The sequence below is a fragment of the Haliotis rufescens genome, unplaced genomic scaffold, assembly GCF_023055435.1.
Source record: "Haliotis rufescens isolate VD_foot unplaced genomic scaffold, xgHalRufe1.0.p SCAF_40, whole genome shotgun sequence".
NCBI classification, from domain to species: domain Eukaryota; kingdom Metazoa; phylum Mollusca; class Gastropoda; order Lepetellida; family Haliotidae; genus Haliotis; species Haliotis rufescens.
The window spans coordinates 3,573,682-3,587,714 of record NW_025964113.1 but is presented as its reverse complement, the minus strand read 5'-3'; the positions used below and the strand labels follow the sequence as shown (position 1 = coordinate 3,587,714).

Sequence of the window (14,033 nt, the reverse complement as noted above, 5' to 3'; positions counted from 1 at the left end):
ACATGACACCTTGCTCTGCGAAATGGAATGAAAAGAATGTCTTATATTGTTATTTCACTATGAAGAAAGGACTCAAGTATGACAGACTTACATTAGGTCTGGTCGGAACTTGTGTATGAGTGCACAGAAGGCCAGGCCACTCTTCCAAGACTTGGTCATGTCGACGACGTTCACGTCCCGGTATCCCTCAACCCGGCGCTGACACCACATCTGCAGCCCCTTCACCTTCGTCATCGCCATGGCTGACTGCGCTGTTGGCCCTTAAACTCTAGTGGTCAGTCAGCTAGCAAAGAAAATTGAAAGACAGTGAGTCATGTATTCCTCATCTTTGAAAAACTCTAATCAAACAGCCGAGTTTGAACTTAAAGGGGTCCTGAGGTCCTTACGGTTTGCTGCTGTGGTATTTGAATTTAGGGACCTCAAAATTCTTCAATTTGTAACATTAGGATTATGACAAGGCCCCCTTGATTTCCAGGCTTAATTTCCAAAGCTGACTCAGGCCTAAAAAGTCATTATGGCTCCCGTGGCAAGAAAAAAAATTCTTCTTTTCCTTAGTCTAGAAATCTGTTTCCATGGTTACCCATAAAATGAACATTCAGAAATTGACATTTAAGAAGTTTGTCCTACTAGACTAATGCTTAGTACAATAAAACAGACAGACATATTTTATTTAAGTCAATGACATGAAACACAAAGTAAAATAATGAAATATACAGTCAAGAGCCAGTTCTGCACATAGATACGAGAGACTTAAAACAAAAGTACATACATTTGATGTATAAATGCCAATTAAAAAAGGAACAAAACGTGAAAGACCCATTAAAACCCATGATATAGAACATCATATCATTGTTTTAAAATATGACAAGATAGTTGACATACTTGATTAACTGTCTTTGTTGTGACTGACTCAATGTATGCAAAATTAAAGCTTATTCCTTTTTTATGACCATTTACAAAGGAGATTGACAGGAGTTTACTGAAAAAACTGACATAAACAATTAGCACATATGAATCTCTTCTAGACTGACTCTCATTGACTGGCTATCAGGCTCCTCATTACATCTCAGACTGTAAATTAAGCATATTAAGTGAGTAACGATAAAGCTATCTCCAATGTTTTGTTCATTAACCTGGGTTTTAACAGTATACAAAAGAGTATCACTGACAATTCACTTGCAGCATTCACATAAGAAAAACGCATTGAACATTTGAGATCATGTTAGGAATATAAGGAAATAAAAAACATGATACAGGAAGTTTCAATGCGGACACCAAATCTAATATTTTGCCCCATCACATTATAATAAAATTGTCATCTCTTGTGTCACTTTCAAGTTTGACACACGATGCATGCGGCCATGCATGCAGACTCCCTCCAACCATGTGACTCATCACACAATTCAACATGGGGGTGATTGGGTTTCTCCCATACCTCAGACCTTGTCCTCCTCCCCGCTCGCTCGTTGTCAGAGTACAGTGAATGCAAATACACTTGATAGCTAATTACCTTGTCTTACATCACTACCCAAGGCAGTGCTTCATGGCATATATGAATGATGTCAATCACAATCACCATCAAGGATCAATACACGTAAATCAGTGCTAAAATGGCAATATTTTGTAAAGGTATTTTGTACCTTTGTAAAAAAGTATTTGTACAAATTATGAATGGACACATTTTTTTAAATGATTTAAATTATCGACTGAACAAGAGATTAAAAAAAGGGTCACTAGGCTCAAGAGAACTGGCAGTCCTATCAAGCTTGATTGAAGCCACAAAAGCTCCACTTTGTATGCTAACTTAAATGTTATACTTTATATCAATCTAGCAGTTAATGATTACAGTACCCTAATTATCCAGAGATAATGTCTCAATCATTAAATGAAAAGGCTTCAGATCATGGAGAAAAGTCCCTCTTTAAAAGTAAATATTTTAACAAATGACCGATACTCGCATTAATGATGATTATTGCAGGTATAATGTTACGAGTTTACTCAAACTATTCAAATCAAAATTCATCTTAAACAATCAGCAAATACCATCAGATTTTAACCAAAAGCACTACAACTCCCCTCATCACTAAGCTGTGTGATCATTGCCTAACCCTTGACATGAAACCTGTACCAAAACAGACATGCTGCTATTGCAGAGAAACCAAAATTTCTTGGAATTCATACATACAATATATCATGAATATTTCAATATCTTAAACATGGATCAAATCAAATAGAAACAAGATAATTAAACCTAATCCAAATGTCGCAGTAATTGTCAGCAAATTCAACTCACTTGTTCATCAAGCCGGCCAGGCACATCATGTAAATACGTCTTACACAAGGCCTGCCACGGAAGTGTAATCCCGAGACTAGATACACAGCCCTCGAAGTATGGTGATTCAACTGCTGTTTACCATGGTCTGATAACCGATGATATAGCTATCGAGGTGACGAACTGGGAGGCCTACGTACTGTGAGGCTGGAGAGGACCTGCTCTCTGACCTGACCTCTAGATATTAGCCACTGCTTGGCTCCTAGCCCTGAGTGATAGATTATACAGGTGACAGATGTAACCATATCATGTAGGAAGTTGAATTGACGTACTATCACAGATATTTAATATATGGTATGACCCAACTTGCCATCAGGTCAGACAGGGTTATCTGAAAAAATTACTTTCTGATTATGTTCATATTTTAAAATTTAATACTTTGTATATCAAAACAAGATTTGTCATTGATATCTTACATGAAAGATAAGTACGTCATTGGAATATATAGGTTGGACACGAAATGAGGTTTGAATATTGATTTGTCTAAAGACATCTCCATTGACATTTATAATCTTCAGCAGAAGATTTGCATTCTAAAATGGTAAAAGCGTTGTCTATGTTGATAAAAACGGTAAACAGAACTTGTAACATGATTTTCATAAGATGAGTTGGATTATGTAAATATATGTATCAAGCAACAATCATGGTAATATGAGGTATAATATGTTTATTATGTTTTTGAATAGGATAATCATTTCTACAAGAAAAAAACAATTGAGAATCATTCATAAACATCATAAACAAATACCCTCAGCAGGGTTTTACCTTGACAAAAGTGGGGCTAATATATCTTAAGGGTCCTTGCAGGCAAAACAAAGTCCTGTAAAGTAATGAAATGGTGTTGTGTACTGTACGTTTAGATAATTACTTTTGAGCCTGGAATAAATCTAGGATCATCTGGACAATGGTCATCATTGATGGATGAAATGACAGACACTTGATGTGCCAAAGCTACAATGAATATTATTGTGCATGCCTCGGGATGCAGTTTATACTTTTTCTGCGTGCAGTCCTGTGTACATTTGTGTGTACTGCCTCAGAATTACAATTAATTTATTTTTAGATGCGATATTTTTTTAAGAGGCTTAATATATAAATTTGTTAAGCTATAACAAAATAGAATGTTGGACAGGAAACATAGCAACCACTTTAAGGTCGGTTTCAGATCCCATACATATGCAACACCAAGTATTGCAGGCACATGCTTTTCAATGTATACAATCGAGTCAATCTTGTTAATCAAACTAGTTCCAAAGGCAAAACTTCCAAGTATTTCCTTCCTAACTTTGGTGAACAGTGGAGTATGGTTGTAATATGTCCAAACAATCCAGTCCAACACATGTCACCTGTAGATGAAATAGCTTCCAGATATATAGCAACGCTTTCCTTGCTAATGGTCATTGTTAACATGGAAACAAGGTCCTATTTTCAATTTATAACGGTTGACATTTCCAGTGTGCATGATTCACAGGTTGAATGTGGTTACAAGCCAATGAATGAATTTGAAACCTAACATCTTTTGACAAATATTTTTTAACAGTCAATCATCATTATGAAATCAATATTAAACTTTGAGATTTGTCATTGTTTAATAATATAGAAAAATGTCTGAAATATTTGTTTCACTAATTACAAAAAGCGGCTGGTGACAACTGTTCATTGTTTACACAATTCCTTTTTTTATCACTACGGTCTTTGAAAAATAAAAACTTTTATTTAGAAAAATATGCTGAATACACAGAATGCTGTTTCATGACATAGATCTAATCAAAAATAATGTTTTGATTTCCGAAAAAAAAAGCCCATGAATGTTATATAAATTGGAAAGTGATGAAGAGTTATGAAAAACATATATTTCATTCAAAAAATCATAAAATGTTTCAAAAGACTTTTCTTTTTCAATATAAAAAATAAATAAAATAGAATCTATAGAGTCTAGATCTTTATATAATTTCCAAAAATAAATTACCTATATGATTTAACTTATGAATAGTGGAACTATTCTAAATTTGTCAAAGTTAAAATCCATCCAGGTCACAATTCCAATAACATATATTATTTTGAATTTTTAAATAAATAAAAAAACACCGAAAAATGAGTATTCATTTTGATTATCTAATGCCATAGATTCCCCAAGTTATTCCGACACATGCGACTGTTTCCAATAGCTACCATAAGTGTTATTACATCAACAATATTTTCATCGAGCCAGCTGACACATTTGAAAGAACCACCTGTTTATTAGATCAACCTTGATCACTGATGACGTCCACAGGTACACAATTTCGCGGGTAAATCAAGTAAGCGACAAATATACTGATGAAACGCAAACAGCAATACACATCTCAAATATCAGATCCAATAAACAACTTACTTTCATTACACATCCCCTTAATCAGTGTTATTCCTTCCGCGGCAACTTGTCGGCTCTCATGGTTATCCCTCTCATTTCATTAGCCGACCACAGTGTACAAGTAACAGCGGAAACGGAAATCGCGCAGAAATATGCGCGCACGCGGACGGAAGTATGGCGGCAAAACCAAAACAAACTTTCTGAATGTGTCAACAAACTTACCGATTTATGATAAAGAAATAGAAATCAAAAGATCCAACCATGGCACATCGTAAGTTTTCGAAAGAGGAATGAATATGACAGTTATTGTTTTTGTCGGTTCGTCTGATTATAAATTATCGACGATGTCATATCCATGAAATTCACACATGATGTCCAAAAGACTGTAAAAGCACGTTTGGACCACAAATAGTGGCAATTGTATCTGTATTATGAAATATGTATGTGATAGGTTTCGGGAAATTAACAATAGATGCTACAAAAACCATGGAATATGTGTTATTTTGCAGCGTTTGGACTGAATGTGTGTTTGTATTTTGACAAACATGTTTAGACTTGTTGATATTTTATGTGAGCTTCAGAGTTGGTGTGTAAGATTTAAGATGTCATAATGTCAAGTTTTGCTCTAAGAAGCTTATGTTTTAGACAGCTCTTTCGACATGGAAAAATAACATGCAATCCCTTCAGTGTAAATGTTATTAAGTCTTAGTCCCAAGATAAATTAATATGCTGCAAAACAAATAAAGATGAACATGAAGAAGTATCATTTTGTGGGAAGTGTGCCATGTGTGAATCTGTCATTGTGACTAATATCTCTGTAACTGTCACTGAAATTAGGTACAGACTCAGTTTATAGCTAGTGGCTGGAGACCATTTGTCCATACAAGCCCCAGATAATATTTACAATTTATATTCATACCATTTTACATGTCACCCTTATGACATAAGTACAGTATAGCATGTATAGTGGAACTGCGAATAAGTGTTTGCCTCGCTGGGTGGTGGTTGTCAAGATCTTCTCTTAGCTATCTACTGGTATAAAAAAGAAGAAGAAGTTATTTAAAAAACAAAAAACAGACTCTAAACAACCATAATATGAGTTTAAACTTCAGAAATATTCCAAATTTGGAAAGTGTGACAAAGTTGTTTTACCATGAATAAACTCAACTGTGAGATGGGCGAAATTGATGACAAATCACTGCAAATTTAGAGAAAGCAATTTCGTGACAGCTACTAAATTCATGTCACTAAACAAAAGAAAGTATAACTCACCTTTTCTGTCACAAAATAGATGCTTTATATATTCTTTCCTGAAGTTGTGATTGACAACTCACCTACACATACTCACTCTATTGCCACTGTTAACAAGTTTTATATGCATTTCATATGAAGATTCTATGTTTATGTATAAATGATAATGGGCATGACAGACAAGCTTTCCTCATTTCAGTATGGCAGCATCCATATGTTAATGTTTTTAAACATTTTAATATCGCATCATGGAAAAAATCAACCAAAGAGGGGGAAGTTTCATCTTCAATGGTATGTATAAAATATCCACAACTAAATAATAGAATATTCATTATTTTTTTGCATTTGAAACTGCCCTTTAAAGTTCATTTTTTGCTTGTTCATACAAAATTAGAAGCATCCACACTAGCAGTTTATAAAGTTCCCACAGGTAGGTATCATATTGGAGTAAAAGATCAGGGCCCTCTTGCACAAAGCGATCTTAGCACTACAACTATTGTAAGGCTACGTTAAAGTATGGGAGTTTCAATAATCTTAGCGCTAAGATCGTTTTGTGCAAGTGGGCCCTGATTTTTATGAATATATATTAATGACCCAAAATCTAATGAAAAAGTGTCTACTTTGGGTCAGATCACCTTGTGGCTGGTGGCCACTTATCATGTGCTCACCATCTTATGCTTATCCATGTTTAGTGTTTAGTGGCGTCAAATAATCATGAACAAAGGATCCCACTCTCATTAAAAATCAGATCTTATTTATCGCTGCGACAAAACAAACATTTGAGGACATCCGATTACGGGTCACTTCAGACCGGTCTTTCATGAACTTTGACTGACCAGTGGAATGACTGAAAAAAAGTTGACATTAGCCAATCAGAAGGCAGCTTTCTCATGCTTAACAGCACTAGTTTCAAACTGGCGACTACGTTTCGAAACATATTTTGACAAATTCTCAATTAAGATTTTGAAAACTGAACAAATGAATGTTCTGGAATGGCTAATACAGGGTCTAGATTGTGTCTGTCATTTGGAATACCTTGTGTTAAATATTTCAAGGTTGTGTGATTAGAAAACACTTTCTGATTGTCACTTTCCTGATCTGGTAAGCACACTGTGATTGGTTGGATGAAAGGCTATTCTGATGTGACCCGTAATGGGATGTCCTCAGATCTTTGTTTAGCAGTCTGATTTAATGAAATTGAGAAGGATCCTGTTGGGACAGTGTAGTTACATCATCATTAGGTGATATATTGACACCTAATTGATTTAATAAGAGAAGGGTTGCCATATGGATTTAAACTCTTTTGTTGTCTCAATCAGTCAATGCAATGTTTTGGTACAGACACGTGCATGTTTTTACCCTGTCTTCATTGATACTACAGCTTCTAAAATGGCACTTGCAGAGTTTATGAAGTTTCGGTTAAGCATGTTTAAGTTTCATTTTGATTTTCACATTCTCAGAAGCCTAATATTTGATCTTATCCTGACTCATACTTATTGCTTATCTCTCTCTCTTCCGAATAGGTAGTGGAAACGTCCTGTGCTGTTCCCAAAGAACAGAGAAAAACAGCTCACCCAAACGCACCCTCACTCTGCGCATGCGCACCGGAACCATGTGACCAAGCCCATTAACTCATCACTCTCTCTTTTTCGCGCCATCTTGGCAGCTGGAAATTTTTTTCTGTGCATCATAATCCAAGCTTTCCATAAAAATTCACCCTTTTAAACAAAATCTTTTGCTTGGATTATCTTCTGTGATATTCTATACATCATATCTAACGATTATTTTATATATTTGGCATTAGAATTTTTCGTAATTTGGACTCAAATGCAGCCCCAATCGGAGATCATGAAAACATGTAACCAATGTTAATTACGTTTTCAGATTCGGACCCTCATCCAACCTGTACCAACTTCACAGTACAGAACTGCACTGCAGGAAATAGATGCAAATTCTGCGCCCCCTTGGGGAAGGAAGAATTTAGTAATTATCTTTTTGCAGTGCTGAGGAAAAAGATGGATCTTAAACGACGTGAGTCATCACGCTCGTTATCATCCACGGAGACGGCTAAAAGTAAGAAGAGGCGAGAATACGCCCTGCCCTTCGTCAGAGGAATTCGATTTGATATTATTCAAATTATCCCGCTGAATATGATGCAGTCATCTTACTTCCTGGTCTACCAGCAAGAAGTCTAGAGGGTCTAAGAATAAACAGACTTCATCCGCAGTCATGAAGGGGGTTTCAAGAAAATCAGCTGTTTCTTCTAGCCAGAAGAAAGCCTGCGCGCTGACAGTTACGTCCGCACAACCCCAGAGGTTCGCGCAGCCCGCAGTGTCATCCAATTCGGCTACAAATACAACCGATATATACCTCAATCAGCCTCAGACCTTTGCGCAGATACCGGCCGTCGCACAGCCCAACACAACAATTACGCAGTCGTCCACCTTCGCGCAGGCGTCAGACTGCGCGCAGGCTATTAATCAACAAGAGTATACAGACGCCAGCGTTCACTCAGGCTCCCGCCTTCGCGCAGCCCAACACAACAATTACGCAATCGTCTACCTTCGTGCAGGCGTCAGCCTGCGCGCAGGCTATTAATCAACAAGAGTATACACAGACGCCAGCGTTCACGCAGGCTCCCGCCTGCGTGCAGCCTTTACGCAGGTTCCCGCCTTTGTGCAGCCTTCAACGTTTACACTGCCAACTACCTTCACGCAGCCTACCTTTTTTACACAAGGTACTTTGCTAACGCCTGCTATTTATACAGATGTGATAGCAAATATCACACAAGAAGTCGAAATGGCTATGCAACAACAAATGTGTAAACAACCTGGCACGCAGTCGACTACCTCTTCACACAATAGCTCGCAGATGTCGCAGCCTTCATTTACGGCTCCGAATCCTATCGCCTCCTATCTTCTGAGAGAGGAGGATATGTTCGAGCCCCCTCAAAATGAGGACACATCGGGGGGAAAATTACCCTTCAGTTTATGAGGATCATGAATTATGGCGTGGATTACAGATAGACTGCCGATATCACCGTCAAGAAATTCTTCTCCCACTGATACATACTGTATGAAAGGGGACGATATAGACACACTAACCATCCCACCGATAAAACCAATCTCTAACATTGCAGAGAATCCTAATGTTTCTTTTGCGAAAGCCACGAAATCACAAGGACTTCAAATACCGAGCTTTAATTCTAAGAAATTCCTCATGCACGCCATGTCGCAATTTCTTCGCTCACCGGAGATTGATGAAGATTACTCACTCATGTCAGACTCCAAAAGTAAAAAATCTTATCGCATTGAGGATAAGAAAATTGCACAACTTTATACGACTACAAGACATGCATTCTTTGGACAAGCGATGTCACGCGCTATGAGCCTCAGAACGACCGCGAAAGAATACTACTTTCAGCTCTCGTCAATCAAACGAAAAATCAAGAAATTATTTCTGATCATATGAGTTCAGTGTCGGCAGGTTTAACACTACTACAGCGACAAGGTCTTATAAATATTTCTAATTGGTATACTATACCAAAGAATTATTAAGACAACCCTGGGAGTCCCCAACCATTTTTAATGGTAACATACGCAAAATCAACAAAGAAGTGCTTTAAGACTCCAAAGGTCATATGCTGATCAAGTCAGTTCAGACTATGAATTCTATGTATCGTCAATCCATGCAGAAAACCCAATTCAAAAGCCATATGACGGGCATTCAAAAAGACAAAAGAGAAACGCTCGTACAACTACAGAGGCGGGAAATCATCTGCTTTTCGCAAGTCACATGACACGTCACGTGATGCCGACCGCGGCCACAGATCGAGGTGATCTCGCAATATTACCGGCGAAGATGGGCTTTTGAACGACAGGGAACTCCCCCCACCAGCCGTTCATGTACAGCATTCCCCAGTAGTCGGAAGATTGGCAAGATATTGGATGAATGTGGGACATTCTAGGAGACGAATTTGTTTCCAACTTTCTAAGAAGGGCTACGCGGCGACTTTACTCAAAAAATCCCCGTTATCTCGCAAGCCAGGGGAAATAGCTTATCGGAAAGAATTGTTGCCGAAGTTAACTGAAGCAATCAATTCACGTCTCAACAAGGGCGCAGTCGAGATAATTCATCCAGAATTACTAACGCTGGGTTTCTATTCGCCGATCTTTTTGGTTCTCAAAAAGAATTCAAACGGAAAGTTTCGTTTGATTTACAACATGAGAAAATTCAACAAGAAATACCTTCCAAAACCAGATGATTTCAGAATGATTCAACAAGTGATAGCACAACTATCTCGGAAGCATCAATCTACAGGATGCTTACCTACACATTCCCATAAAACGGACTTTCAGGAAATATTTACGTTTCCTCTTTGAAGGACAACATTACCAGTGGGCGGTCCTGCCCTTTGGAATTTCCACGGCCCCGTGGCTAATTCCATAGTGACCAAACCAATTGTGACATTTTTTTCACAAGGGAATTTGTTGTGCTTTTTGCCTAGACAATGGGATATAAGCCCATCAATCAACAGAGCTACTCAGACTACAACTAAATTTCACCCTGAAATTATTAACACAACTGGGTTGGTTAATAAATTTTCAGAAGTCCGATCTACAACCATCTCAGGACCTCAAATTTCTGGAATCAGATTTCTAACCAATCAGAATCTGATAATGGTACCAGAAGATCGGTGGATAAAAATCAAGACTGGTTTGCCAACAGCAATTTACAAGAAAATCTCAGTCAACGAATGGCAAGTGATACTAGGCTGACTCACATCAGCCCAAGCGTGGACGGTCCAAGGCAGACTACACTTACGCCCTATTCAGAGATGTCTAAATCCATACCTAGAGTACCAGGATTTAAAACTGCAACTACCACAAACTTTGAGGAAACACCTCTTATGGTGGACAGTGAAATCAAACGTTTGCGCAGGAACTTGTTTAAACGAGCCGGATTACAACAACCACCTATTCGTGGACGCCTCACTTCAAGGCTGGGGAGCTCACTTCAACAGAAGTAACAGCAGACCTATGGTTAGAAGCAGAAAAGCCCTACCACATCAATTATCTGGAATGTGAGGCAGTAATCCGTGCATTATTTCACTGGGCCCCACAGTTAAGAAACCAACGTCTGATGATCAGAACAGACAATTCAACTGTGGCATACAATATAAACCTTGACCCTCCTGAAGTTGACATTTCAACTTTACGAGCTAGAAGACAATCTGAACTTAACAATAAAAACAAGACATATACCAGCAGTGGCAAATGTCTTAGCAGACGCCTTCACAGACGCCTTCACCAGACCAGCCAAACCATCACCGACAATGGAAGCTACACCCAGAAGCATTCCAACAGGCTATAAAAGAAAAAGGTTGCCCATTAGATAGACCTATTCGCAACCAGATTCAACAATCAGATAACAACATTTGTATCACCAGTGCCAGACCCACTAGCTTGGTCAGTCGATGCTCTGTCAATATCATGAGACGGACTAAACGTGTAAGCGTTTCCTCCACCAGCCGTGATACCACAGATATTACAAAAGATCCTACACACGAGCAGCTTACAACTGCTTTTGGTATCGCCTTACTGGCCGGCGAGAACGTGGTTTCCAGATCTCGTCGAACTAGCAGGAAATCCGATATTAAAACTTCTAAACTGGCCAAATCTACTGCTACATCCTCACTCCAATCAGGTCCATCCAAGACCGGATCTATACGAACTTCACGTATGGAGCATATCAAGAGCAGTCTCGTTAAAAGAGGATATTCCATGAGAGCAGCTAAGGCAGTCTCCTTAGCACTTCGTAGATCAACGAGGAATCTCGATGACGATAAATGGAAAAGTTTTGACCAGTTTGCAACATCCAAGGGTTTTTCTGCAGCCAAACCTACTATACCACAAGTAGCAGATTACCTATGTCACTTACGAAGTACAAGGAATCTTAAAGGTTCGACACTGGGCACTTATTTGGCCGCTATCAGTTCTGTACTGACAATGGCTAACGGGATAAAACTTACTAAAGTTCCCGAGATGATAGCCCTACTCAGATCCTTCAGACTTGAGGACCAACAGAAAAGATTTAGAGCCCCAGCATGGGACCTAAATATAGTGCTACAACATCTAACCAGTGATGCATATGAACCGCTCCAACAGGCCACTTTGAACACCTGACGCAGAAAACCCTATTTATTCTGGCATTAGCTACGGCAGCCAGAATGTCTGAAATCCACGCGATAGACTTCGATCGCATCACATTTGACAGTGGTAACAACTCATCAGCGCACCTTGGCTTAAGATGGGACTTTATTGCAAAGAACCAGTTACCAGGCCAACCAGACAGACAATTCCATGTTCCGGCTCTTTCCTCCGTCCTTGGTGCAGAGGATACAGAGGATATATCACTATGCCCAGTCAGAGCCTTAAGATTATACCTACAAAAGTCTAAAACTAGAAGACAAGGTTTTAAGAGACTATTTATTTCTTTATTAAGGAATACACACACAGAGGTATCCAGAACAACTATCTCATTTTAGATGAGAGCTGTTATTCTCAGAGCATACAGAGCAGTGGGATTGGACCCCCCTTCAGCCTCCAACCCTCACGAAGTAAGAGCCTTAGCCTCAACTTTGGCACTTTAAGGCAACTGCTCCATAACAACTATTATGGAAGGCTGTTTCTGGAAATCAGATACAGTTTTCGCAAATCACTACCTCAGAGACCTTGCTACAGAAGACTTAGCTGGTATTCACCAATTCGGACCATTAGTTGTGGCACAACTATTCACGAATCCTACCAGACGATATTAGAAGATCACACTCACCCAATATCACGTAGACTTGTTGACGTCAGGTTACTGTTCCATAACCAACGACTGAGAGTCCATGCCCCCTGTTTTACTATGTAATTCAGCACATGAGTGAGAAATGATTGTGTTAAGATTATTGCTCTTCTCTTAACACTTAAATCATTTAAGGTGAACAAGATTTTAATCTTAGAAACCTTATAAATCCACAAATCTATATGATTTACTTCCATTTTGCTGCTCACAAAAAAGGAAGGTGGTCCCCAAATAAAGAATTTACACAGAAGATTAACAACGTTCCTATGGGGTTTATAGAACAGATCGACGTTAATCACGCATACAGGTGGAACCCACCACCTACTGTGAGATTCAAGCAATAAGTATGAGTCAGGATAAGATAAAATATGTATTTTTTAGAGTAAAAATATCATTTATACTTATCCTGACTCATACGAATGAGTACCCTCCCGGCCTTCCCCTCTTTCCACTGATGTGTTCCGACCATTAAGTAGGAAATAAGAGAGAGTGATGAGTTAATGGGCTTGGTCACATGGTTCCGGTGCGCATGCGCAGAGTGAGGGTGCGTTTGGGTGAGCTGTTTTTCTCTGTTCTTTGGGAACAGCACAGGACGTTTCCACTACCTATTCGGAAGAGAGAGAGATAAGCAATAAGTATGAGTCAGGATAAGTATAAATGATATTTTTACTCTAAAAAATACATTTTAGTGTTGTATTTGGCACCACAAGTGTTTCTGATAGGCGTTTGAATTGCAAGGTTTTTCATAACCCATTCTACTATCATTTTACAGGACAAAAACATCAAAGGCACAGTTTTTCGTGTAACTGGCTCTATTCCTGCTGGAAACTACATCCAGCTTCCAAAGACGACATCACAGTCTTTGGGTTTGACAGGCCGGTACTTCTATCTCATGTTCCGTCCAATTCCTTCCAAGTATTTTGTGGTTCACCTTGACATTGCTACACAAGACAATCTTGTTGTTAGGATATCATTTTCAAACTTGTTCAAGGAGTTCAAGTCTACATCGACATGGCTACAATTCCCATTTGTTACCAGCCCCTTTGGAGGATCTGTCCACTCCTCTTTTGGGAGCAGCTGCAGGGGTGAGTATTGCAGGACACTGACACAGGACGACAGGGCCCTGTCATCCCTAAGAGACCTTTTATAGTCATAGATCACAATATTTTAGTCTACCATAAATCTTTCACAAGTACAGAATCAAGAACACTCCTTTCAAGCACCTGTAATTCTGCAAGACCTTTT

The 14,033-nt window shown here is 38.7% G+C and overlaps 2 protein-coding genes across 5 annotated transcripts in view; one reads left to right on the top strand and one right to left on the bottom strand.

The window, feature by feature from the left end:
• The window catches only part of LOC124138900 (MICAL-like protein 2), a 52,862-nt gene extending 52,622 nt beyond the window's left edge, over positions 1 to 240 (bottom strand). For all 3 annotated transcript variants that reach the window (XR_007218161.1, XM_048382700.1, XM_048382701.1), the window contains exon 1: positions 92 to 240. Coding sequence is in view for 2 of the 3 variants with exons in the window: in XM_048382700.1 (XP_048238657.1) it covers positions 92 to 240 (149 nt within the window). In the remaining variant the exon portion in view is untranslated. The remainder of the gene's footprint in view (positions 1 to 91) is intronic.
• Positions 226 to 14,033, top strand: part of LOC124138893 (WD repeat-containing protein 90-like) — a 61,825-nt gene continuing 48,017 nt past the window's right edge. The window contains exons 1-3 of one of the 2 annotated variants that reach the window (XM_048382699.1): positions 226 to 306; positions 6,136 to 6,227; positions 13,561 to 13,873. In XM_048382699.1, coding sequence (XP_048238656.1) covers positions 6,225 to 6,227; positions 13,561 to 13,873 — 316 coding nt within the window. In that variant the 5' untranslated portion in view covers positions 226 to 306; positions 6,136 to 6,224. Of the gene's footprint in view, positions 307 to 4,820; positions 4,957 to 6,135; positions 6,228 to 13,560; positions 13,874 to 14,033 lie in introns of those variants that run through there. The other variant, XM_048382698.1, reaches the window with a different exon arrangement.